This window comes from Petaurus breviceps, unplaced genomic scaffold (assembly GCF_028583685.1).
Source record: "Petaurus breviceps papuanus isolate PSGF00001 unplaced genomic scaffold, PetGlider_PUasm1.0 138, whole genome shotgun sequence".
Lineage (NCBI taxonomy): Eukaryota > Metazoa > Chordata > Mammalia > Diprotodontia > Petauridae > Petaurus > Petaurus breviceps.
Window position 1 is genome coordinate 20,909,273 of NW_027185694.1, and position 27,037 is coordinate 20,936,309.

General features: G+C 41.9%; 2 protein-coding genes and 1 pseudogene across 2 annotated transcripts in view; all 3 read right to left on the reverse strand.

Moving 5' to 3' along the window:
* The window catches only part of LOC138144185 (serine protease 33-like), a 17,800-nt gene extending 2,306 nt beyond the window's left edge, over positions 1-15,494 (reverse strand). Inside the window, exons 1-3 of the mRNA XM_069065499.1 lie at positions 15,386-15,494; positions 15,018-15,180; positions 4,429-4,700 (exon numbers count right to left, since the gene is read on the reverse strand). Coding sequence (XP_068921600.1) covers positions 4,429-4,700; positions 15,018-15,180; positions 15,386-15,494 — 544 coding nt within the window. The remainder of the gene's footprint in view (positions 1-4,428; positions 4,701-15,017; positions 15,181-15,385) is intronic.
* LOC138176672 (elongin-B) overlaps positions 1-27,037 on the reverse strand; it is a 497,250-nt gene that overhangs the window by 115,929 nt on the left and 354,284 nt on the right. The gene's annotated exons all lie outside the window — the stretch shown is intronic.
* On the reverse strand, positions 16,501-17,727 carry LOC138143646 (phosphoglycerate kinase 1-like; annotated as a pseudogene).

The following is a 27,037-nucleotide window of genomic DNA, read 5'->3' on the forward strand; positions in this document are numbered from 1 at the left end:
ATCTATCTATCTATCTATCTATCTATCTATCTATCTATCTATCTATCATCTTTGACTCCTCACTTCCCCTTCCTCCTTCCATTTCCCCAATTAGTTGTGACGTTTTATTCCTTTTCACCTTTTTAATATCTCTCATATCCACCCCCTATTTTCTGCTCAAAGAACCACTGTCCTAGTTTAGACTTGACCACCTATCACCTGAACTATTGCAAAAGCCTCCTAATTGGTCTTCCCATCTCAAGTCGTACCCCTTTCCAATCCATCCATCCAACATATAGCTGCTAATGTGACATTCTTGAAGCACAGATCTGACTACCTCATTTCTTTATTTAAGAAATGTCTGTCATTTTCTGTTGCCTCCAGGATAAAATACAAAAATCCTCTGGTTTGACATTTAAAGCTTTTTTATGATCTGGCTACAGTCTATCATTTAAAAAATGGATGTTTTTTGTTTTTTAGGTCACATTCATTTCCTCATATGGTCCTCCTTCCTGGACTCAATGAACTTTCTCTAGTAACAAAGATTAAAAAAGGAAGGAAAAAAAGCAGTTTAGCAAAACCCACAAATACATCCAAACACATCTGACAACGTACATATTCTTTCACACCCCAAGTCCCCTACCTTTATAATAAAAAAGGAAAATATATTTTCATAGCTCTTCTCCAAGTTCAAGCTTATTCATTAGAGTTTGTTTTATTGTCCCTTTTGTTTATACTGTTGTGGTCATTGTGCATACTGTTTTCCTGTTTCTGCCTCACTGCAACAGTTCATAGATGTCTTCCTATGTTTCTCCAAATCTTTCACACTAATACTTTTTCTTTTACAGCATAATAACATTCATGAACCATAAAGTTTTTGGCCATTACTCAATCTTTGTCCACTTACTTTATTTTTAGTTCTTTATTAACACAAAAAGAGATGCTATGAATGTTTTGGGGTTTATGGAATCCATCTTTCTTTGACCTCCTTAGTGCATATGGCTATTAGTGGGATCTCTGGTTCAAAAACTATGGACATTTTGGTCAATTTTTTCATCTTAATTCCAAATGACTTTTCAGAATGGTTCAACCTATCTTTCTAGACTGATTTCATGTTTGTGTATGGTATATATTCTTTAGTAAGGTATATATCCAATCTGTACTGGTCTGCTTACAGTTCTTTGTACATGACATTACTTCTTTAACCTCTCTTGCCTTTGTGTGGCCTTTCACTCATTCCTGGGACCCTTTCCCTTCTCACCTTGAGCTCCATTCAAGGTTCAGTTCATGCACCACATTCTATAGAACACCTAAACTGATTTTTCTAGTTAATGCTCTCATTGATTCCTCTCCCATACCCCCATCTGCACACCCATCCCATTTAGTTTGCATATATCTTATACTTACCAGCATATACACTAAGGGCATGGACTATTTTATATGTTTGTTTTGGCATCCCCTGTCTCTAATACCATGTCTGGCACACAGGGGACACTTAATGCTTATTTAAATGAATTGGATCCTTAAATTATAATGGAAAAGGGAGAAATGTCAAACATCTTAAAAAGTAGGACAGAGCCTAGTTGTGAATACTATTAAATTAAATGCCATACAGGGGCACTCATATTTTATCCTAAGGGTGATGGGGAACCATCAATTGTGGTTTAGCATCGAAGCTCCTTGAGCCGGGGACGGGCATGGTCAGAACTTCACTTGAGGAATATCAATTTGGCAGCATTGTGGAGGATAGATTAAATAGGGGAGAGATTGGAGATGGAAAGATAATTCAGGAAGCTACTGTGGTGGTCTAGGCAAGAGGTGATGAAGGTCTGAACTAGGGTGATTGTGGAGAGAAGGGAAAGGATACAGGAGATATTTTAGCTGTAGAATCTATAATCTTTAGCAACTGATTTGATATGGGGGTTAGGGAGAGTGAAAAGTCAAGAATGACTTCAAATTTGAAAACCTAAAAGACTGGAAGAACTGGGGTATCCTTCACAGAAAAAGTGATATTAGGAGGCTGCAGGGAGAGGGGGGAGAAAGATAGGGAGGAGGAAGGGAAAGGATAGAGGGAAAGCGAATGAGTTCCATTTGGAATGTGCTGAGTTTGCAATCCAAATGGGATATCCAGGTGGAGCTGTCTGTCAGGTAACTGGAAATGCAGTACTGGAACTCAGGACAGAAATAAGGGTTGCATATGAAGATCTGGAAATCATCTATGTAGGGATGATAGCTGAACTCATAGGATCTGATAAGATCACCGAGAGATAGCATGCAGAGAGTAGTCAGTCAGTCAATAAGCATTTAAATGTCTACTATCTGTCAAGCACTGTGCTGAGCCCTGGGGATACAAGGAAAGGGCAAAGGCAGTCCCCTCCTTCACAGAAGGGAGACCTTTCCAACTGTCTGCTGGCAGGAGTAGGGAAGAGGGCCCAGGACAGAGGCTTGGATGACACCATGCATAGGGATCAGTATATGGAATATTCTGCAAAGGAACCTGGGAAGGATTAGAAGGTAAAAAGAGAACCAGGAGAGAACAATGTCATATAAACCTACTGAAGAGAGACTGTACTGAAAGAGGAGGTGGTAATGATGTCAAACCCTGCAGAGAAGAAGACAAGAAGGATGAAAAATGAAAAAAGGCCACTGGATTTAGTAGTGAAGAAAGTGATCACTGGGAGAAATAGTTTCAATCAAGTAGTTTCTCAGCGGGCTCCAAAGCCAGCTTGTAAAGGGTGGAGAAGTGAATGGGAGTTGAGAAAGTGGAGACTGGGAATGTTGATAGCTTATTCTAGGAACCTGACTGAGAGAGAGGAGAAATATAGCTAAAGGGGATGGTAGGGTCAAAGGAAGACTTTTTAAGGATCGGGGAGGATGTGGGTATGTTTGTAGGCAACAGAGAAGAGAGGTTGCCATTTAGGGAAAGAGAGAGGGAATGGTCAAAGGCAGAAAGCCTTTGGTGCCCCAGATGAGTTGTTTGTCACAGATCCATGCTTCTAGGCCCAGGTTTGCCACTAGCCAACCTGTGATTTTGGACAAGTCCCTTCCCCTTCTTTTTTCCCCTTTGTTTTCTCACCTGTAAAATGAGGAAGTTGGATCAGATGATGACTGAGTTCTCTTTCACCTTTGACATGCTGTGATTTTAAGTGCTTTGTCTATAAACAACTTACCTTTTAATTCCTGTTGTAGCTAGGGCACACTTAGAGTAAATAGAAATAATTTTAACATGACTTTGTAGAATCATAAGACTTAAGAGTTCAAAGGGCACTTTTAGAGCAGAGGTGTCAAACTCATTGCCACAGGCTGCAAGCAAAACTGGCTGAACCAGATTAAAAAGTAATTGGGAAATGTTTCACAAAATCTTCATTGCAATATTGATACTGTTAATTTGTAGTTTTCTAAGTCAATATGTAGCCTGCAGGGATCTGTTTTTCTTTGAGTTTGACACCCAGAGCAGGTAATGCACTTTAAGTCAGGGAGTGAGGAAGATTTCCCACTGATGGGCCCATATGTGAATGACGCTTTGCAGTTTATCTGCTCAGCAGAGGCAGCTTTAGCTGGTTTCTGATGACATTGTACACTTTCAGTATAGGAGTGTCTTCTCTTTTTGAGATGAGAGGAGCGCTGTTTGTATTTTCTCATCTTTTCTTTGGAGGGGCAGTGCAGTACTATGGGAAGTTGGAAGTTTTGGGCTCTGGTCCTGACCCTGACATGTGATCCTGGAGAAGTTACTGAGCCTCAGTTTCCTCATCTGTATGCTGGCCAGAGGAACTCTTGGATGACTTACCTCATGGAGTTGTTCAGAGGAAAGTCCTCTGTAATCCCAACAAGGTTATAAGAAGGGGAACTTTTAGTGGTGTATTACTCAAAATTTACGTATGCTTTCCCCCTGTGAATAAACTCTCAAAAACGAACTTGAGATCTGAAGGGCGAGGGCACACTCAGCACTAGAATTAAGCCCCAGAAGCAGTGTCCATAGCAGGAGAAGGGGATAGCGAATTAGGGATTGGTCACAGCCTAGCCAAGCAGATTTAGGTGCAAGGGAAGTCAGGGGGCTGAGTGCTTCAAGTTCCAACAACCATTAGAGGCTTTGAAAGTAGGGAAAGTTGGGGCAGCTAGCACCAGAGGACCCAAGTTCAAATCCAACCTCAGACACCTGACACTTACTAGGTGTGTGACCCTGGGTAAGTCACTTAACCCCATTTCCTCACCAAAAACAAACAAAAAGTAATGGAAGGTGACTTCCAGATCTTAAGGACAAAAGTCTCCTGAGTCAGTTTTAAGAAGGAGCTGGATTCCTTTGGAAGCAGCCTGAGGCCGTGAGGCCTAAGGTCCAGAGCTCTATCTTTCACCTGGGTAGATAAGGGCAGTGCTACCTGAAAGATTGTGAGCCTGGGAAAGTAGAAAGATGATTTTTATGGAGACCCATCTCCCCTGGCCCACTCTTACCTTCGTTTTCTCCTGTCTGTCCCCAGCCAGTCACCCAGCACAGATTCCCTTCGACTAGTTGGTCTGCGGTGTCTGGGAGGCAGATGGAGAGTATGAGGTCATTGAAGTTGACTGATGACTCCATTTGAACCAAAGCAATGTCCCCAGGTCCAGATTCTTTTTGGTAGTCGGGGTGTGGTATGAACTGGACCACTTTTTGAATCTGTGCATCAGTTCCTGAGTATAAGTAGAGTGAACCCAGCACTACCAAGTATGCTGAGGGAGTCAGGGACCTAGGGGAAGAAAAGAGGAAAAGAAAGGATAGTTGTGGAGGCTTGAGAGTGTGTGTGTGCATGTATGTGTGTATGTGTGTGTTGGAGTTGGTGCAGGGAAACATCACTGGGAAACCTAATCTTGGAAAAAATTTTTAAAACTTAGGCCCTAAACGAATTCCTCAGGGCTGGGCTGAGGGCGTGGTCTTTGTGCATTAAATGTCTGGGATAGGAAATTCGAGAATGGTAGAACTTTTGGGCCTGGAACCTTTTTCATATGGGCAAGAATTTCTTGGGAGAACAATTTTGTGTAGCTCTGAGCAGTGAAAGGTGTCATCTAAATGACACTATACTACTACTATTATTAGTGTTCATATAGCATATAACACTTCGAGGTTTGCTGCCCTAAACAGAAGGTAAGCCACCATTCCTCTTCTTGTTTACATCGCACTAATTGCTTTACCTGTATTACCTCATTTGGCCTTCACAACAAATTCTGGGAAGTAAGTGCTATTATTATCTCCAATTTACAGATGAAGAAACTGAGGGAGACAGAAGTTATTTACATGATTTACCCAAGGTCATACAGCTAGTAAATGGCTGAGGCAAGATTGGAATTCAGGTCTTTCTGACCTAAAGTCCAGTGCTCTATGCATTACATCATTTCACGCTGTCCCAGGACATGCTTCTTACCTTCCAGTGGTTGAATCCCCTTCCCCCTACATCCCTGCTCTACAATCCTCCCTTTCCCCCCAACACCTGGTGCAAAGATTCCAAGTTATTGCTCTGAATGGATGACAGCTAAGGTCCCTTCCAGCTTTGAGATCCAAAGATCTAATGAATCAATGACCAAGCTCAGCAATCTGTGTCTGTTTTTTTTTTTTAAGGAAAGAAGGTAGGGCAGTTGGGGTTAAGTGACTTGCCCAAGGTCGCATGGCTAGTTTTTGTGTTAAGTGTCTGAGGTCAAATTTGAACTCGGGTCTTCCTGACTCCAGGACTGGTGCTCTATTCACTGCACCACCTAGCCACCCCATGTCAGTCTGTTTTTTTAAAAATTATTATTATTTTTTTACTCTGAAGACTGAACTTCATTTAAAATAAAAACTGCCAGACTCCAGGATTTCACTTTTCTTAGAGAGAGAATAAAATTTTAATGCTAGCATAATAATAGCTGGAATTCTCATATGTTCTAAAGTTTTGAATGTTTTACATATATATTTACATTTAAATACTTATATACCCTCACAACAACTTTGTGAGCTAGGTGCCATTATTACCCCTATTTTATGGATAAGAAAACTGAAAGTCAGCTTGTTTTCTTTCTTTCTTTTTTTTTTTTTTAAAGCAATTGGGGTTAAGTAACTTGCTCAAGGTTACACGGCCAGGTGTTTCTGGGTGGGTGCTAAGTGTCTGAGCCCGGGACCGATCTCCACGTCATCCCAACACTGGAGCCGGTGCTCCTACTCGCCACGCTACCTGGCCGCCCCAGTCAGCTTGTTTTCTACAGTAAGTAGTAGTGGTCCTGGTGTAGACTTCTCTGTAGTAATCCTTTGTGTTCACAGTTCATAGTTATTAAAGTTTGTAAAGTTCTTTGCAAACCTTAAAGAACTAGCTAGATTGTTATTATTGTTTCTGTGAAATACAACACAGTTAAATGTTAGTACATTAATACATTACCTAATTACTAACATTTCCATGGTACTTTAGTAAAGGATTTTAAAATGCATTTTTTCACAACAACTCTCAGAAGGAGGCAATGTAAGTATTTTTTAATCTCTATTTTCACAAATAAGGAAAATGAAATGCTGAAAAGTTAGATGACTTCAGAATAATAGACCTAATAAGTGTCAGAGCTGGGAGGTCTTTCTGACATCAAGTCAGTCAATAAATAACCATTTAACAAGTGCCTACTATGTGTCAGTTACTGGACCAAGAGCTGGGAATACAAAAAATGGCAAAATACAGTTCTTCCTCTCAAGAAGTTCACAGCCTACTCGGGGAGACAAGATAGAGTCATTTGTCAGGCAAAATATGCATGAGATAATTTGGAGATTACCAACAGAAGGAAGGCAGTAGCATTAAAGGGGATCCTCTATAGTCATAAACACTGAAGACATTTTGATGGCCAAAAGCTGCCTTTTTTCCTTTGGGTTAACTGGCTACATTTCTTGATGAAAGACCAAGCCTTAAACCCAGTTCACTCTGGAGCTCATAGATGGACAATAGGTCTCAGCCCTCTTACTGCAGAGTGAATGTGTAAATCCTAAATAGTAACCAGGAAGCCTGAGAGTCTTCCCTCCAGCTTGTTTTTTTTTTCTTTCTGGATTAAAGGGGCCTCCTTGATTAACTTCTTTTTTCCCCCTATGCATCTTTTATTCTTTTAAAATGTTAATGGTACCTTTTTTTTTTTTTTTAAACACATCATTTCTGGGTAGTACTGCTCAAACACCCAATAGAATCCTCTCTTGTTACAAAGCCTTTACCCAAATCACCGTTAAAAGATTTGAATAATGCCCAGAATCAAGCACAGGTATGCCGGGCCCTCCAGTCTATCACAAGCCCATTAATGAATCCTCTTTGGGCTCAGTCATTAAACCAGTTTTTGAGCATAAGATTTAAAGAATGCATTTTTTTTTATTTTTCAAATACTTTATTAACTTCTAATTTACATCATTCATTTCCATCAGATTTTGAGTTACACATTTTCTCCCCGTTTTTCCCCTACCCACCACCCCAAAATAGCAGTCCCACACGATATCCCCTCCTCCAATCTGCTCTCTCCCATATCTTCTCCCATACCCCTTTTGACTTTTCCAGTAGGGCATGGTGGATATCTATGCCCCAGCGCCTGTATATCTTATTTCCCAATTACATGTAAAATAGTATTAATAATAGTATATATGATTTTAAACATTTGATTTTAAATCTTTGAATTCCAGATTCATTCCCTTCCTCTCTTGTCACTCACCCTTACTGGGGAGATAAGCAATTCAGTATTGGTTGTACATGTGTAGCTAATACAGAACATTAACATAGTAGATATATTGTTAAAGACTCACTATATTTCCCTCCCTCCTATCTCACCACCCACTTGTTCTATTCTCTACTTTGATCCTGGTTCCTTTTCAAAAGTGGGTGCTTCCAGCTTCCCTCCCCCCAGCCTGCCCTCCCTTCCCTCATCCCCCCTCTCATCCCCTTCCCCTCTACTCTCTTGTAGGGTGAGATAACCTATTTAGTGTGTACATCATTCCCTCCCTGAGCCAAATTCAATGAGAATAAGGTTGACCCATTCCCTTTTTGCCTTCCTATTCTTCCCCTCCATTGTAACCATTTTCCCTTGCCTCTTCTATATGAGATAGTTTACCCTATTCTGTCTCTTCCCATCTCCTCTCATTATATTCCTGTCTCATCTCTTGATTTCACCTTTTAAGTGTCATCCCTTCCTATTAAATTGGTCCTGTGCCCTCTATCTATGTATACCTGTAAACATATATACACACATTCACATATGTATTCATACACCTGTATACCCTCTGATATAGACATATATATATATATTTATATTCCCTTCAACTATTTTCATACTGATAAAAGTTTCATCAGTTACAATTATCATTTTTCCATGTAGGAATGTTAATAGTTCAACTTTGATAAGTTCCTTATGATTTCTTTTCCCTGTTTACCTTCTCATGCTTCTCTTGCTTCTTGTACCTAAATGTCAAATTTTCTATTCAACTCTGGTTTTTTCATCAAGAATTCTTGAAAGTCCTCTAGTGCACTGAATGACCATATTTTCCCCTGAAACATGATACTCAGTTTTGCTGGGTAGGTGATTCTTGGTTTTAATCCCAGCTCCTTTGACCTCTGGAATATCACATTCCAAGCCCTTCGATCTCTCAGTGTAGAAGCTGCCAGATCCTAAGTTATCCTGATTGTGTTTCCACAATATTCAAATTGTTTCTTCATGGCTGCTTGTAATATTCTCTCCTTGATCTGGGAATTCCAGAACCTGGCTATAATATTCCTAGGAGTTTTCTTTTGGGGATCTTTTTCAGGGAGTGATCGTTGAATTCTTTCAACCTCTATTTTGCGCTCTGGTTCTAAAACATCAGGGCAGTTTTCCTTGAGAATTTCTTGGAGGATGATTTCTAGGTTCTTACTTTGATCATGGCTTTCAGGTAGTCCAATAGTTTTTAAATTATCTCTCCTGGATCTATTTCCAGGTCAGTGGTTTTTCCCATGAGATATTTCACATCACCTTGTATTCTTTCATTTGTTTGGATATGTTTAACAGTATTTGATTTCTCATAAAGTCATTAGCTTCCATTTGCTCCAATCTAATTCTGAAGGAATGATTCTCCTCAGTGAGCTTTTGAGATTTTTTTTTTTCCATCTGGCAAATTCGGCTTTTTAAGGCATTCTTCTCCTCATTGACTTTTTGAGCCTCTTTTGCCATTTGAGTTAGTCTATTTTTTAAGGTGTGATTTTCCTTCAGTCAGGCTGTTGACTCTCATTTTGTAATTTTCTTGCGTTGTTCTCATTTCTTTTCCCAATTTTTCCTCCACTTCTCTTATCTGCTTCTTAAGGTCCTCTATGGCCTGTAACCAACTCATATTTTTCTTGGAAGCTTATGGTTCAGGAGTTCTGACTTCACTGTCTTCCTCCTGTTCCATGCTTTGATCCTTTTTGTTCCCAAAATAGGAGTCTAATGTTGGATTGCTCTGCTTGGTTTGCTTCCTTTGCCTGCTCATGTTGCCACTCAATTACTTGACTTTTGGGCTTTTTGCCACAGTAGGACTCTGCCACCAGACAGGGGAGCTTCGTTCCAAATGCTGGGGTTTTCTCAGCTGCCGGAGGTATTAGTTGGGTGCCCTCTCTGAGGCCTCCACATGCTCTGGCAAGCTGGACACATGCCCCAGGAACTGCACCCAAGACTGCAATCCAGATCCAAATAGGTTAAAGCAAGAGTGATTACCCCTCAGACTGATGCTTGGTCCCCCTACACTCTGCAGGCCAGGAGCTAAAGCTGGAACTGGGCCCTAGCCCTCAGTGGCTTCTCACCCCGGGGGCAAAAGCTGACACACTCCCAACCACTGGTCCCAAAGTCCAGACTGCACTGACCTCTCACTTTGTCCTTCACATCTAAGTGTTGATAAATCTGGAAATGGCCACAGCTGCTGCTGATCTGGAGTCCCTCTGGCTGGTGGCTGGTCAGGCCTGCCCTGGGGCTAAAACCTCCGGCTCATGTGGGCCTGGGCTCCGCTCCCAGAGCACTGTGCTGGCTGATTCCTGCCGGCCTGCCAGGCTGTCCTCAGGGGGGGTTAGCTTCTCTGTGTCATTTTGTGGGTTATGCAGCTCCAAAGTTTGTTTAGAGTCCCCTTTTTACATGGATTGGGGAAGGTGGGAGCTGGAGCCACATGGAGGCCCTGTTTTAACTCTGCCATCTTGACTCTGCCCCTAAAAATGCATTTCTTATACGACAGTTAAAGAAATAAAAACTATTTTAACATCAATCTTTATGAGATTGTTATTTAATAGAATTATTTCCAACATTTTACTGGCTTCATTTGTTTCAGTTTTTGCTTTCTTCAATTAATTTAGTTTTTGAGACTTCAACTGTCATTGCTTGTGTCTTGGATGTGTCTCACAATACACATACCATTGTCCATGCCCTTTCAGAAAGTAACAGTCCTTACAGCGCTTCTTTAGAACAGCTTTTGTTTTGAACCCTAGAGCAGGTTGAAAGGATGGAAGCAGGTAATGTAAAAGAAATGAATGAATTATTGAGCTATACTTCATGGGACCTGCATCTATGGGGACTGCACTTTGTTGTGATGCAAACAGGAATGCAGAGATTGAGGAAGGTTTCACTGAACACATGCTCATGTGGAAAAGAGGACTGCTGATGGTAAGCATAATTTTCTTTTCTTTTTTTTTTTTTGCTCTTTGGAGGGCAGTTGGGGTTAAGTGACTTGCCCAAGGTCACACAGCTAGTTTTTTGTGTGTGAAGTGTCTGAGGCTGGATTTGAACTCAGGTCCTCCTGACTCCAGGGCTGGTGCTCTGTTCACTGCACCACCTAGCTGCCCCTAGCATCATTTTCTTTGCAAATGGAGATGCAATGTTTTAGCCAAACCTGGTGCAGGTGGTGGAAGTGAGAGGTCCCCGCAGTGCCCTCTTCAAGGGGTCACTGCTACCGAGGCAAGAGCCTGATTAATTTCTTAAAGAGGTCTATTCATTGAATGGGTGTTACTTCACTCAAAGTGAGAACCTGACAAGACCTTTGCATCCTGGGTCATCTCCAGTCATGATCACTGGACCTAGATGACTCTGGAGGAGAAAGTGAAGCTGGTGACCTTATACACCCCTCCCTCACTCAAATCCAAGTCAATTGCAAATTGTGTCATCATTTCCCTGATGTCATGAATGAAAGACAAATGCAATACAGAAGAAAACCATGAAGAGAGAGCCTAAAGAGTGTCTGTGATATGGAGATCTTTTATTTTACAAAGCTAGGTATTAAAAGGAGAAAGAAATCAAATAGGGGCGGCCAGGTAGCACAGCGAGTAAGAGCACCGGCTCCAGTGTTGAGAAGACCTGGAGATCGAATCCCGGGCTCAGACACTTGGCACCCACCCAGAAACACCTGGCCGTGTAACCTTGAGCAAGTTACTTAACCCCAATTGCTTAGGGGTGGCCAGGTGGCTCGGCGAGTAAGAGCACCAGCTCCAGTGTCCGGATGACCTGGATCAAATCCGGGCTCAGATACTCAGCACCACACCCAGAAATAACTGGCTGTGTAACCTTGAGCAAGTTACTTAACCCTGATAACTTTAAAAAAAAAAAAAGAAATCAAATAGCAGACAAGGTGAGGAGGGTACTGCTCTTCCCCCACAAATAATAACAATATGGAAACAAGGAATGAAATTGCCATGAGAGAGGGATGATGGGATGATTGTAAAGTTTAGTTAGGGGGAAAAAAGGTCCAGAAATTGTTTGTGTCCTCTGGCTTTTAGCCAGATGAGCACACATCTGAGTTAACCCAAGGGCATCTGTTGCTAGAATTGAACATCCTGCTTTCCTCTAGGAATTCTCTGCAGGCTGATCTCTTTTTCTGGAAATGCTCGATCTGTTATCCTCTCTGCCTTTCAGAGACCTTCACTTCTCTCAACTCTTAGCCAAGGTCAGGAGTTTGTTGGAGCCAGCTCTAACTGGTTTGTGAGAATCAGCAACTGCTACCAGTTGGACTTGATTTATTTTCAATTTGTTGATTGTCTAGACTTAAGAAAGTATTAATATTGCAGAATCAACTTAAAATTCATGTATCTATATATACTTTCTCACTTTCCCTCCCCACCCATCCCCTAGTTAAACATTTACCAGCAACCCTTTGATTACTCTATAGAAACTCTATAGAAACTACTTGAGTTCAGCAGGGCTGCATTAAAAGTCTCAGGGAATGAAGTCATCACCAGATTGGAGTTGTGGTGAGCGTTTTCAGGTCAGTCAGTCAATAAGCTCTTATTAAGCTCTTACTGTATTTCATGATGGGGTCATGAAGAGTTGGACATGACTGAATAACAACAAATATTCCATGCACTCTGCTAAGCACTGAGGATATCAAGATTTAGGAAAAAGGCAGTCCATGTTCCCGAGGAGCTCATGATGTAATAGGGGGAGACAATATGCTGACAAACTATGAACAAATAAGCTATATGTAGAGTAGACTGGAGATAATCAACAGGGAAAGCACTAGCATAAAGGGAGATTGGGAAAGTTCCTGTAGATGGTGGGATTTTAGCTGGGACTTGAAGGAAGCCAAGAAAGCCAGGAGGCGAAGATAAGGAGGGAAAGCATTCTAGCACGGGGAGATAGTCAGTCAAAATGCTCTGGGTTATTATACTATATTTTGTTGTAAATAAAAATTTAAAAAATAAAGAAAGAAAATGCCCTGGGTCAGGAGATGGAATGTCTCATACAAGGAAATAGCACAGAGGCCTATGTTGCTAGATTGAAAGGTATAGGGGATGTGAGCAGGAATAGGGTGAGATGTAAGAAGACTGGACAGGTGGGAGAGGAAAGGTTATAAAGGACTCAGAATACCAAACAGAGGATTTTATATCTCATCTTGCAGGTCCTAGGGAGCTATTAGAGTTTTTTGAATATGGGAGTAACAGGGTCAGACTTGTGCTTTAGATAGATTAATTTGACAGCCACGTGAAGGAGGGACTGGAGTGGGGAGAGGTGAAAGGCACGACGGGGAGATACACTCTTAACAATAGTCTAGCCATGAGGCGAAGAGTACCTGCACCAGGGTAATGGCAGAGGGAAGAGGGCATATAGAAGGCATGCTAAGATCAAATCGGAATGATTTGGCAACTGATTGAATATGGGGGAAGAGAGAGAGTGAGGAGTCAAAGATGGCATCTAGTTGTAAGCCTGGCTGCCTGGAAGATGATGATGCCCTTGAGGGTAATAAGAACATTTGGAAGGGAGAAGGGTTTTGGGAAAAAGATAATAAGCACATTTTTGGACATGTTGATTTTAAGATGTATACAAGATACCCCGTTTGAGATGTTTAGTAAGTAGTTGGAGAAGAGAGACTGAGGGTCAATAGAGAGGTTATGTTGAAAAAGTAGATTGGAGAATAGTTGGTGTAGATATGATCATTGAGTCAACGAAAGCTGATGAGATCACCAAGTAAAATAGTAAAGAGGGTCCAGGACAGAGCTCTGTGAGCCATCCACAGATGTGGGCATGATTGAATGAAGCTCCAAAGAAGGAGACCAAGGAACAGTCAGACTGTAGGAGAATCAGGAAAGAGCAGACCCACAAAAACCTAGAGAGAAGACAGCATCAAGGAGAAGATGGCGGTTGTCAGTGTCAAAGGCTGCAGAGAGGTCAAGAAGGATGAGGATCGAGAAAAGGTCATTAGATTTGACAGTTAAGAGATTGTTAGTAACTTTGGAGAGAGCAGTTTCAGTTGAATGATGAGGAAGGAAGCTAGACTATAGAGAATTGAGAAGTGTGAGAGGAAAGGAAAAGGAAGCATCTGCTGTGTAGACAGGTGTTTTTTGTTTGTTTTTTGCTTTTTGGAGGGGGGAAGCTTGGGCAATTGGAGTTAAGTGGACAGTTTTCTTAAGGAGTTTAGTCACATGAGAGAGGAGAAATTAAAATGATAGATAGGGGAAACGAATGGATAGATCAAGTGAGGGTTTTTTGAGGATGGGGCATGTGTATAGACATGGAGGGAAGCAGCCAGGGAGAAGCAAAGTGAGGGGTGGGTATGATAGAAGGGGCAGTCTGCTGGAGATCGAATGGAATGGAGGTCACTTGTGTTCCTAGAGGAGGTTGCCTTGGCAAGGGGTAGAGATACTCCATTTGAGATTGAAGGAGGAGATAGTGGCAGAAGCCATCTAGGTGATTGATGTGAGGGTGAGCAAAGGGGAGTTCTTGGCAAGTGGCCTCAATATTTTCAGCAAAATTTGAGGCAGATTTCTCAGTTGGGATGGTAGGAAGAGAGAGAGCCATGGGAGATTCAAGGAGGACTTCTTGGCAAAACAAGTGTCTTTCCATCTGGATACTCCTCCTCAGGCCCCTACTTTGTCACAAAGGGATAGTCGTAGAGTTGAAGCATTGATGACTAGAGGTGTATACCTTTGACATGTACATTTTTTCTTTTTTGCCTTCCTTGCCCATACTATCCATGACCCCTAGGATCATATACTACAAGTTGAGCCATGGGGAAAAAAAAGAGGTCAGAGGAATGAAAATCAAGGTCTAATTGCTTTTCCCCCTTGATCTAGTTGCAGGCAGCTGAAGTGCTGGGGCAGGAGCAGGCTTCCTAGGGTGGGGAAGGAGGAGACAGGAGCTGCTGAGAAAATACTGATGAGTGGATTGGGAAGAGAGGTGAGGGAGGGGTAGCCAAGTTAGTAGACTGGCCTCCTTCTTCTTTTCAAACTAGAGGCTCCCAGAAGCAGCCCAGGGGAAGGGAATGGGAAGAGGAAGGAGCAAGGAAGAGTAGTGTTGGTGGTAATTATATTAACCTGGGGTCCCCAGAGACTGGGAAAGCTTCCCCCAATCAGCCTCACACTTGAAGGGCTCTAGATTCTGGATAGCCACTCTGTAAAGAGGACTGCTACCTGGCACATCCATACATAGGCTTATGGGCATGTTTAACTTACCCTGCTTATAATAGAAGTGGGTCTCAGTATCCTAAACCCAGCATTATGCTTAGTCTGGATATGGGGAGAAGTAGCTAAGGTCTTTTTTATCTTAACTCTCAGTATCCAGCATGGGGTACCTACCCTCTCCTCCTCCAGCCCAGCATGGATACTCACGTGTCGATACAATGGGCAGCTGTCAGCACCCATTCTGGAGAAATGAGTGAGCCACCACACACATGTTCTCCATTCTGCCGAAGACTGACTTGCCATGGCCACTGCCCCAGCTGGGCATCCTGCCCTGAGACAATTCGGCTTCTGCTTTGGGGGCGGCCACATACTGCAGGAAGAAAGACGGGACCATCAAGTCTGGCTGGTTTCAGCTCTTTCTCTTCTCTGAGCGCCCAGGTAACCTGTCCATCAAGCCTGGACTTCAGCATCCTACCCCGTTCCTACTTTCAGAGCCCAGGCCTCCAGCTCTTTTCCCCACCCCGTTTAATTTCCTCCTTCTCTCCCCAGATTTCCCGCTCAAGTAGGTGTCCCACCTGATGAGACAGCACGCAGAAAAGAGGTGACATTGTTCCCCGTGAGGGGCTCGCTCAGCACCCCCAGCAAGAAGGGCAGCAGCAGAAGAGCTTGACCGAATGCCCCCATTATCTCTTCTTTGGTATTAAAACTTCCTTATGTTAGCTTATGGACTAGGCTCCCAGGGAAAGAGGAAACCTATAGATTGCTCCACCTTCACTGGGTCGGTCAGGGTGGGGATAAATCTAGGGCGGGCTCTTTTCCTTTCCTCATCCTCATAAAATCATAAAACCTAATACAGAGACCAAAAGGTGCTCGATGCTTGTTGAGGGAAGAAAGGAAGAAAAACAGATATTTACCTTAAAATTTTCCAGTTATTTAAAGAAAAGTGTTCTATTTGGCAACCACCAATAAAAATATTTAAATAGATGAATGTAACAAGGTTTTGGGTCAACACTCCTTCTCCTCCAATATGTGTAGGTTATATGTGGTCATCACCCTCCTCTCTATTTGCCACTGGCTTATTTTTCCTTATTCACTCCATCCCAGGTTCTAAGGCTATCAAGGAATCATGTTCTGATATTTCCTCATTAATACTAAAATTGTACCATCTCTTATTAAATAATCAAGTAACTTTGAGCCCTTATTCCAGTTTATTACACATAATTTATTTATTTATTTGAGCTGGCATTTTTATAAATATTTGTTTAACAGGTCAACCTCCCTTCTCTGTCCCCCCTAAACTGGAGTTTCTTTTTGATTCCATACTCTGTGTGTGTGTATATGTGTAACAAAAAATACAGCTGCTTACAAAACTGAACACAGCAAACTATTTCAAGAGACTATGGCTAATAGCAGCTTTAGCTTTTTTTCCTTCCTAAAGGCAATGTATGTGTGTGTGTGTGTGTGTGTGTGTGTGTGTGTGTGTGTATACTCTATAGATCACAACAATGATTTAAACACACTAAATAAATTGAAGTGAGATATGACAAGAGGCACACCTAGGACACACAAAGTTGAGCTGCCTCGGGGGCTCTCTTGAGGGAGAAACTTGCCTAGTGCCAAAGAAAGGGACAGGAAACACTGCAGGGACACATTGGAAGGCAGTCACCTGCAAGCAGGAAAGTGGTATCCATTAGACTTTGCTTACGGTCGCCACCCCAGGGAGAACTTTGCTTTCCAGCTCTGGACTGGCACCACCCCCAAGTGTTCACAAGGTTGACTTTGTCCTCAGTGTTCCATTTGGCACAGCAAGTGGAAGTTTCTCTACTACCTATGATAGTGATGCAGTCCCTCGTGGTGGCTCCCACCACACTGTTCCTTACCTCTTTTATTCTCCAGATAAAGGCTTCCCCCTCAAATACTCCAATGGGTCTGTTTCACACAATATGTTTGGCCTGGGCCACAGCTTCCATGTACTTCTTGCTGCTCTTGGGGCCATAATCCAAACCCATCCATCCAGCAGGTATGCCAGAGGCCAATGGGGTTAGTTCAATCTTGGCATTCTCATTGAACTTATCCACTGTGATGAAGTCAACAGGCAAAGTCATCTTGACACCATTCTTTTCAGTTCTGGCCATCAGATCTTTGACAGCCTTGGTGTTCTCTTTGTCAAAAAAAGAAGTTCCAATCTCCATGTTGTTGAGCACCTTGAGGAAGGTGAAACCCATCCCAGCATCAATGATTATCTCATTGACTTTATCTAGCATATTGTTGATCAATTGGATTTTGTGGACAACTTTAGCTCCTCTCAAGATGGCCAGGAAAGGTCTCTCTGTTATCTCTAGGATCTTGGCAAAATAAGTCAGTTCCTTTTTCATGAGGAAATCACATGCCTCCTAGGTCAGATTCACCCCCACCATGGAACTGTGGGCATAGTGAGCAATACCAAAAGCATCATTGACATATACATCCTTGGAGAGGGGTGCTTGGAAGGTTTCTACTTTGCCTGGGTCAGTTTTGATTTTGTTCCCAGAAGCATCTTTGCCTTTTTCTTCTTCTACATGAAAATGAAGATTCTCCAGCAAAATGATAGAACCATCGGCGAATTAGCACAGACTTTCTTTATTCCTAGACCCACACAACCCTTCAGGAACAGAACATCTTTGCCCAGCAGGATTTGAGCTCTGCAGCCACACACTCCAAGAAGTGTTTGTCAAGCTTGGGGATACCATTGGGTCGGTCTGAGTGACTCATGAGAACAATGGACTTGGCTCCATTATCCAAGCAGTAATTAGTGCTAGGAAGAGCAGTCCTGATTCTCTGCTTGTTGGTTATCTTTTTGTTCAAAATCCACTCTCATGATCACTCTTTTCCCCTTCAGGTCCACCTTGTCCAAGGTCAGTTTGTTGGAAAGAGACATGTTGGTGGTGAGATCGTGGGGAGGCTGTGATTGTTACCGTGGCTGCCTGAGGTAGGGACTGCTCTGCCGCGGGGACCAGCACCTACTGCCAAGTGGCCAGACCATGTTATTTATTAAACTGAAGAAACATCTTTTTCCCATAAGCAATTTGCTTCTCTCTCTCTCTTTCCCCCTCTCTCCCTCCCTCCTTCCCCCCCTCCCTCCTTCCCTCCCTCCCTCCCTCTTCCCCCTTATGTTTCCTTAAATCTCATAATCTCCTAGATTTAAATAAACATCAAGGTTACATGCATATATATTTAACAGTGTAATAAACAATTAAATAAAGGCATAAGTAATTATTTGTAATGAGAAATATCACAGCTAGTCACACCTAACAATTATTATTTCTGATGTCATTCCTTTCTGCATCTAACATTTCTCAAGATTCTTTTTCATGAAGTTCCTTCAAGATAACATTGAAAACAATTCTCTTAGTTCTTTCCCTTTGACTCAAGATGTTAGTGGTAACTCTGGGGTGTGGGGGTGTTCAGGGGAGAACTAGTCCCTTTAGTGTGAAGGCTTGCTGAGCCTGTTCATTTGCCTTAGGTGAACACCTTTGTTGAGCTCTCACCATGGCTCCAAGAAGCGGTAGCACATGTGGTAGCCAAACCCTGGTAAAACCATCTCAGCAGATGGGCTAAACCAGACTGAGGGTAACCAAGAGGTGTCAAACCCAACAATGAATTAGGGAGATATCTACCTCAAGATGTGAAGACTTCCCCTGGAGGAATGGGTGAATGAGAGCATTTTATTCCAGTGACCAGAAGGTGACTGAAACAGGAGCTGTGGAGAGCTTAGAGCTTGGTTAGACACTAACGACACCAAAGTCATCTACTGCATCCCAGGTTATCACCAGTCATCCTGACCTTTGTCTTGCCATTGGACTTCAAAGAGAAAAAGTGAATCTGATGATTTTGTGCAACTCTGCCTCATTCAAATCCAATTCATGCAAAAGTCAAGACATCACCCTGTGATATCATTGGTCCTCTTCAAAAACAAAGAACAAACAATAGCAGTGGTAACTTTACAGAATAACAATTAGATGGTCATTTTCCAAGAGTCCCATGGACTCTTAAAGTTGCATGCATAGACTGTGGGAGGGGTTATTGAAACTGGTGTTACATAAATAAAAATTGAAAGTGATCATATTATTTACAGTTTTTAAATGTACTCAGTCCATTCCAAATTTTGCTATGATAACTATAATTAAATCAACACTACTCTTGCTTTTAGAAAGGCAAGTGTATTCCTCCTCTTTCTCCTTTCCATTCTTCTTTTAAGATCACCAACACACAACTGACCAACTCTTAGGACTTCTAATTCTGTGATCCCTGATGGTAATAGTGTTCACAGGGGACATGTATATATCATCTCCCCATATTAGAATATAAGCAGTATATCCCTGTTTAGTCTTTTGTCGTTATTCACATTTATCATTTCACATTTCTCTAAATTCTTGTGGTTGAACTTCAAGTCTATTCATCAGGGATGCTTGGAAGTCATCTATTTCATTAAAGGCCCATTTTCCTGCTGTTGCATCATGTTAAGTTTTTTTCTGGGTAAGTAATTCTTGGCTGCAGGCCTATATCCTTTCCCTTCTGGAGTATGGTATTCCAAGCTGCTTCTTTATTGTGGTAGCGGCTATATCATATGCATATGTGATCCTGATTGTGACATCTTAGTACTTGAATTCTTTCCTCCTGGCTATTTGCAGTATTTTTTCTTAGATCTGAAAGCTCTGGATTTTGACTATCTTGTTCCTGGGAGTTTTCATTTTGGGGTTTCTTTCAGAAGATGACTTGTGGATTCTATTTCTACTTTGCCTTCTGCTTCTAAGAGATCTGGACAGTTTTCTTTTTAATGTTTCTTGATATATGATGTCTACTCTATTGTTTTGGTTAAGACATTTGGATGGTTTGGTCACTTAAAATTTTTTTCTCCTCAATCTCTTTTTGAGGTCAGTTGTTATTGCTATAAGATGGCATAATTTTCTTGTTTTCCTTCCCTTCAGTCTTTTGACTTGATTTTGATATTTCTTGTCTCATGGGGTCGTTGGCTTCTATTTGGTCCATTCTAATAATGTTCAGGGAGTTCATTGTGTGGGCAAGGTTTTGTACTTCTTGTGCCAAGTTTTCCTTCCCATTTCTTTATTTCATGCTCATTTCATTTCCATTTCTCCCCTCTATCTCATTTCATCGACAAAAACATCTCAAAACTCTTGCTTCATGTTTTCCAAAAATTCTAGTTAAATTTTTACTCAAGCTGCTTGTTTTTTGCTCTGCTTATGGATACTTTGGAGTCATTCTCTGCTTCTGTGTTTATGTCTTAAGTGTCCCTGCCATAAATAGCTTTTTAAAATGCGATTTGTTTTTGTTTTCTAATTTTCCAGCCTACCTTCTGACTTCAGCTTTGATATTAGAGCCAAGTTCTGCACACTTCTGGAGGGAAGTATGGGATGGTCCTTGTTTTGCTTCCTTAGGATATTGAACATTTTGCTGTTCCAGGATTTCAAAGACAGACCAGGCTTGGGACCTGAAAATTTTCAGGGATTCCCAAAGGGATCTATTCTGAGGCAAGGTCTGACTGTTGTACCCAATCTGAGTTCTGGCTTGGATCTGAGTCTGAGCAACAGCAGACTGTTTCTGGACTTAACAGCAGCGATCTTTGAGCCTCATAATAGAAAATTTGACACAGCTTCCATTTCTTCTCCATCTTTGTACCAGGAAGTGATGGGACTAGTTGCCCAGATCTTCATTTTTTTTTTATATTAAGCTTCAATTCAACTTTTATACTTTTCTTTTTCTACCTCATTAAGAGACTTCTTAGTTCCTCTTCACCTTGTGTCATCAGAGTGGCATCGTCTGCATATCTAAGATTGTTGATATTTCTCCCAGATATAATCTCTTAATTCTGGCTTTTGGTCTATCCAGCCTGGCATTTCACATGATGTACTTTGCATATAAGTTAAATAAGTTGACAATATACAGCAGATAGTGACTGTAGCCATGAAATTAAAAGATGCTTGCTTCTTGGAAGGAAAGTTATGGCAAATCTGGACAGCATACTAAAAAGCAGAGACATCACCTTGCTGACAGAGGTCTGTATAGTCAAAGCTATGGTTTTTCCAGTAGCGATGTATGACTGTGAGAGTTGGACTATAAGGAAAGTTGTAAAACAGGTACACAAGAAAAAAGACAAAGGAAAGAAAAATCCGAAGATCAAGCTTTCTGTAGTATCACAATGGACCAGTTAACTGATGGACACACATTTGTAATTATTCTTATAGCTAAGTCTAAAAACATCTTCTAGTCAAAAAAAAAAAAAAAAAAGGAAAACTGAGTGCCATAAAATAATTGATGCTTTTGAATTGTAGTGATGGAGAAGAGTTTGAGAGTCCTTTGGACAGCAAGGAAATCAAATCAGTCAATACTTAAAAAAAATTAATTCAGAATATTCAATGGAAGGTCAAATACTGAAGATGAAGCTTAAATACTTTGACCACATAATGAGAAGATGGGACTCATTGGATGTTGGGAAAGATTGAAAGCAAAAGCAAAAGGCGACAGCAGAGGATGAGATGGATAGATAGTGTCATGGAAACAAGGAATACAAGCTTGGACAGACTTTGAGAGATAGTGGAGGATAGAAGGGCCTGGTGTTCTGGGGTCTGTGGGGTCACAAAGAGTTGGATATGACCGCATGACTGAGCAGCAACTGTAACAAGAAGCAGAACAACAACAAGATAGATAACTATGTTATATTTACTTGTAATGTTGACTCTTACGGGTGGCCACATAGCCGAAAATCCAATCCTGGTGCTTGAATGAACACAGAATGCAGTATCTGAGTGAACCTCCGGGTAACTGCAATATTCCTTCTGGCCCCTAGAGGGAGCTAAAGCCTTACAAACCATCACGATCCAAGCATCACTGAAGCAGCCCTTTGTTCTGTGACTCAGAAATGTTTTAAACCCTTGACTCCTCTGAGTCCCTGGCCTAGGAGACAAACTATAGAATCATTCACATACAATATTCTATAGATTCATCCAAGTTGGCTTGCATTTTCCATTAATGCTCATAGGTTCTTGCCAACTGCATGAGACCCAAAGGGAAACACACTCATAGATTTGAATGCACTTACTGCATAAAATTGGAATTTACAAGAGATAGCATTATAACTTGGAGTGGCTGTTAACTCGCTCTCCCTAGGGGCACTAGGGGCATAGAACTTTGAGGGAAATGATTATAATAACCAATGATTTGAGGAGATCCAGAGTTCCCCCTTTTTCTTTTTTTTTCCTTTGGAGGGCAATTGGGGTTAAGTAACTTGCCCAAGGTCACATGGCTAGTATTTTGTGTGTGTTAAGTGTCTGAGGCTGAATCTGAACTCAGGTCCTTCTGACTCCAGGGCCGGTGCTCTACTCACTGCACCACCTAGCCACACCCCCCCCCTTTTTAAAAAATTTTATTTTATTTTGCTTTTTGGAGGGGGGAAGGCAGGGCAGTTGGGGGTAAGTGACTTGCCCAAGGTCACACAACTAGTAAATGTTACATGTCTGAAGCCAAATTTGAACTCAGGTCCTTTTGACTCCAGGGCTGCTGCTCTATTCATTGTGCCACCTCGCTGCCCTACCTTTTTCTATAGTCCTCATTTCAAAGTTCAGTCTCTAGAAGGACATTACTGATAATGAGATTGAATTAACTCTCCTCAATCTTGGTCAAATCCTGCCCAACCTTCTACTCAGGTTTGAGTGGGGATAAATCAAAGAATAGATAGCCCAAGGCCAGGTAACTTAGAAGTAAATGACATAACCAAAGTTCATTGGAATAGGCCCAGCCCCTCATTGTAATATTCATTCTCTCATCAATTGTCAACCAATCAGAGTTGATTGCCACTTTCAGGAACATCCCATTTCCAAGGGCATGTAAACCTCCCACCGCCATGATTATCTTTGACATTGGAGAGTGCCACTGACCTCTTTTATTAAAATGCAGGAAGTTTTTAATTAAATGGCTAATTACCCAGAAATCATATCTTTTGTCACAACTCCAAACTCAGTTTACAACTTGACTTTCACCACAGGAGCAGCTGTCTCCTGATGCTGTTTGCATAGGAGTTATTGGACTCCTTTACCTTTCAACTGTTAAACACCGTGGTCATAAAGCAGGGATTTAACACAATCCTACCATGCAGTAAATGGTGTTCTTTGTTCTGACTCCTTATGAGGGAACATTTACTTCCTGGTCAATTGTTAGACAAACTGGAACATCACAGCGGGTGACTTTAAAGGTCCTAGACATTACTGTGAACTATTTCCCTCCTTCCCCCCACTTCTCTGTGACCTGGACTTCCTGAAACTCATCCCTGACTCTTCAGTCCATGCTGTGTCTCAGGCAGGTCTTTGCTGGGTTCATTCTGGGCTTCTGACCACTTTTAAGTTGCCACAGCTTTTCCAGCAGTTCATAGGCTTTGACTCATTGTTATTTGAGAGAGAGAGAGAGAGAGAGAAGAGAGAGGGTCAGATTCTCTCATCCCCTAGGGTGGAGACAATGTGACTCCCATCCCAGATTCTGTGAGTTCGCTCTCTCTGCCATCTCTCTGCTGACTGCCACCCTTCTGGGATGGTGTTGTGACACAGCTGTCAGAAAACAAGTTTAATCCTTTGATTTAAAATCTGAGTTCAGTGGGACAACAATAACTGCCCCCCACCTTTTTTCTTTTATGAGAAACTTTTTTTTTTGCTTTGTAGAGGGGGGAAGGTAGGACAATTGGGGTTAAGTGACTTGCCCAAGGTCACACAGCTAGTAAGTGTTAAGTGTATGAGGCTGTATTTGAACTCAGGTTCTCCTGACTCCAGGTCTGGTGCTCTATTCACAGTGCCACCTAGCCGCCCCTATAAGAAACTTTTTAACCATTTCCTTTATGTGAACAGTTTGTAGTAATTCACTCTGATTCTTTGCATTTTCTGTCCCCTTCTGCTGTCATTTGAGTGGGTACCTGCATGTAAGGAGGATTTTGTTATCCTTCTTAGAGTTAGTTTCTCAAGATTTCCGGCCATGGGAATGTCTAGTTTCCAGGTTTTAGATAATAACTCCCAGAATATCCCCAAGGATTCTAGATAGTAGTTCCCAGAGTCCATGGTAACAGACAGTCCTACTGAGGCTGCATTGTGAGATAAGGGGTCACATAATGTGATATTTACTATGCTTGTGCAGAATGACAATATCACTAAAGTTAGCCTGTGAGCTTAATGTTGGCAAGGTGCCTTCTTTGTTGCCCTATAAAGAAGGTGGGCACTGGTCAGTGAGGGGGAAAAACCATGGGGAACCCATAGGGGAATCTGTGTGTGCCTCAACCAGTGTATCAGCAATGCCATATTCACAATGCCTATAGAAATTACAAATATGCTGATATAATTATCCATCACAAAATACGTCAGGTTTGCCATTTGGGGAAATAAACTAGAAAATTTATTAAGATACCAAAAGACGGAGTCCCAAAACCAGAAAGTGAAAGCCATCAGAGTAGTTATGATATTGGCACAGGTAGATAAAGTAGAAAGCACCCACATTTTCAAGCCTTTAAAACAGAACAGGCTACCTCAGGCAAAGGTCCTCCTCTCCCCACTCACAGCAACCGCCACCAACTGCCAACCGCAGGACCGTTAGCTCGGCTTTTCACTTTCTCTTGCTCTGCTATGTCAGCACGTCCATGGGGCATGGGAGATCTTTAAATCCCATAACCCTTACATTCGGCCCCAAGATCTTTCATGTCCCTTACTTGGCAAAAATACAGTAGGAATAACTGGTGTCAACAAAATTTCACAACAATATAACAAGAATAGCACACAATAAACACAAAAAACCATATTTTAGGGTGGGGCTTGAGCACAAGCTCCCCATCATTCCCCCCACCCCGAACAAATGGGGCCCCAAAATCTTGTGGTAAGGGGTGAAGATCTCTTCTTCTATGGCTACTTGCTGCTGAAATCGGATGTAGAGCTGTCCCTGTCCTTAGGGGTCCCATTTGAGAGGTCAGTTCTTAATATGCTTGATGCCAGGTCCAAGGGTGTCACATCACAGTTGCAGACAGGGGGTGACATCCAGCTTAAGCTATCAGGCATCTACAGATGGAGGGTACCAAGCCTGTGGAAACAAATCTAACAAACAAGGTGAACAAACAAAAAAATCAAGAAGAAGCAAAGAGACAATAACCAGGGGTAGGAAAATCCTGAATCTTTTGTCGGGCTTGAGGAAGAATCTCCCTTAGCCCCTTGTTCCATTGTATACCCAAAAACTTCACATTCTGAGCTGGTCCTTGAACCTTTGCAGGGTTAATTTCCCACCCTTTACTTTTCATATGCTCAATTAGAAGGGTCAAACTCCTTTCCACTACTTTCGCATCTTTTCCCTGTATCATGATATCATCAATGTAGTGGGTAAGCTGTACACCAGGTAGCTTTAATTCATCCAACTGTTCAGCCACAATCCTGTGACAAATAGTGGGGCTATGTATGTACCCTTGTGGCAAGCGAGTAAAAGTATATTGTCTACCCTGCCAAGTGAAAGCGAAGTGGTCCCATTGTTTAGAGTCTATTGGGATGGTGAAGAAGGCATTTGCCAAGTCAATAACTGCATACCAAGTCCCATCATATTTCTGGATCCTCTCTATTAAGGTGATGGTATCTGGAACAGCAGCATACAAAGAAGGAGTCACCTTATTCAACTGTCTATAATCCACAGTCATTCTCCATGTCCCATCTGATTTTCTTACTGGCCAGACAGGATTATTCCATCTTGTGGTTGTAGGGACTAACACTCCTGCTTCAACATATTCCTTTATAGTAGTGGCAATTTCATCTTGCCCACCTGGCACACGATACTGTTTTAAAGTAATTACTTCAGAAGGTTCAGGTAAAGTGATTGGGTCCATTTTTAGTTTTCCTACTAAAACTGTATTAATTCCTATCTTCCTCACAGCAAATTGGTATCTTCCTTCAGGTAAATTCAGAGTCATGCCTCTCAATACATCTATTCCAATGATGTATTCAGGAATGGGTACAACAACCACAGTATATTCCTTCTTAGGTAACTGCCCAATTTTCATTGTTATTTTAACCTGTCTGGCTGATATTTCAGTGCCTCCTAGACCTGTGATGGTAATAGGAGTTCCATGTTTAAACTTATCAGGGTTTCCATAGATAAGTGTGGCCTCAGCCCCAGTATCAATCAGTGCCCTAGTCACAGTAGTTGATCCATTCTTCCAATATATTGTTAAACCAATATGGGGTCTGCAATCTCTTCTGCATATTTCTTTTATCTGGGCTGGGGCTTGGCCTATCTCCTATTCCCCCTGAAGGTGAGGCAAACTTGGATACAAAGATTCAGATTCAGAAATACCTGCGGGGGTGGTTCCTGCTTCCCTGTTCATTCTAATGCTAAGTACCTTTTCTTGGTAGAGCTTATGCAGCTCTTCAGTTGGAATACCATCTATTCTTCTAAAGTCCACCCCAGCTCTTAATAGAGCAGTAAACAGTTCCCTTCTTGTGGGTCTATTTTGTCTCTGAATCCTCTGGCTGTTTACTCTTCTCTCTCGAGGCAATTTGTCTTTTTCCCATTCCCCTAAATCGCTTAATTGTGAAATCTTATCCAGCACCTCTGAAAGAGGGTGCCCTATTTCTCCAATTAAAAGAGTCAGAATTAGGTGCTTATATGCAGGAGGAGCCGTCTTCACTATGATATTTCTATGAGGAACTCCTAGGGGGGGTATCATAATATGCATTTGCATCTCCAATCAGGATAGCAGTTTTCATTACCTCCTCCTTTAGCTTTCTCATACAGTCTCTAAGTGAGTACCAGGGTCTGTCTCCTCTAGGCCACATAGATTCAGTTGGATATTGCTTTTTGCAACCTTCTGCAGCTAAAGCTAGAAGATTAGTTTTGTTATTTCCTCCTTGCATATGGTGATCCCTAAAAGCCTGGTGTACAAAAGGATTCTGACTGATACTTATGAATTTTAAACAGTCCTCATTGTCCAGTGTTATTCCTCCAGCGCCTTCATCAGTGATTCTTACTATCCAAGACACTAAAGACTCCCCCATTCTTTGGGTAAATCTACTCAATATATCAGTGATCTCCTGTTGAGTGAAATCCTCAATTATCTCCCTGGACTCTGTTTTGCCTCGGTGGTTCTCCTGCCTTCTTCTTCGTATGGGGAGAGCTTCTACATTAGGAGACTCCTCATCTAACCTTGTTCCATTCTCCTCACACAC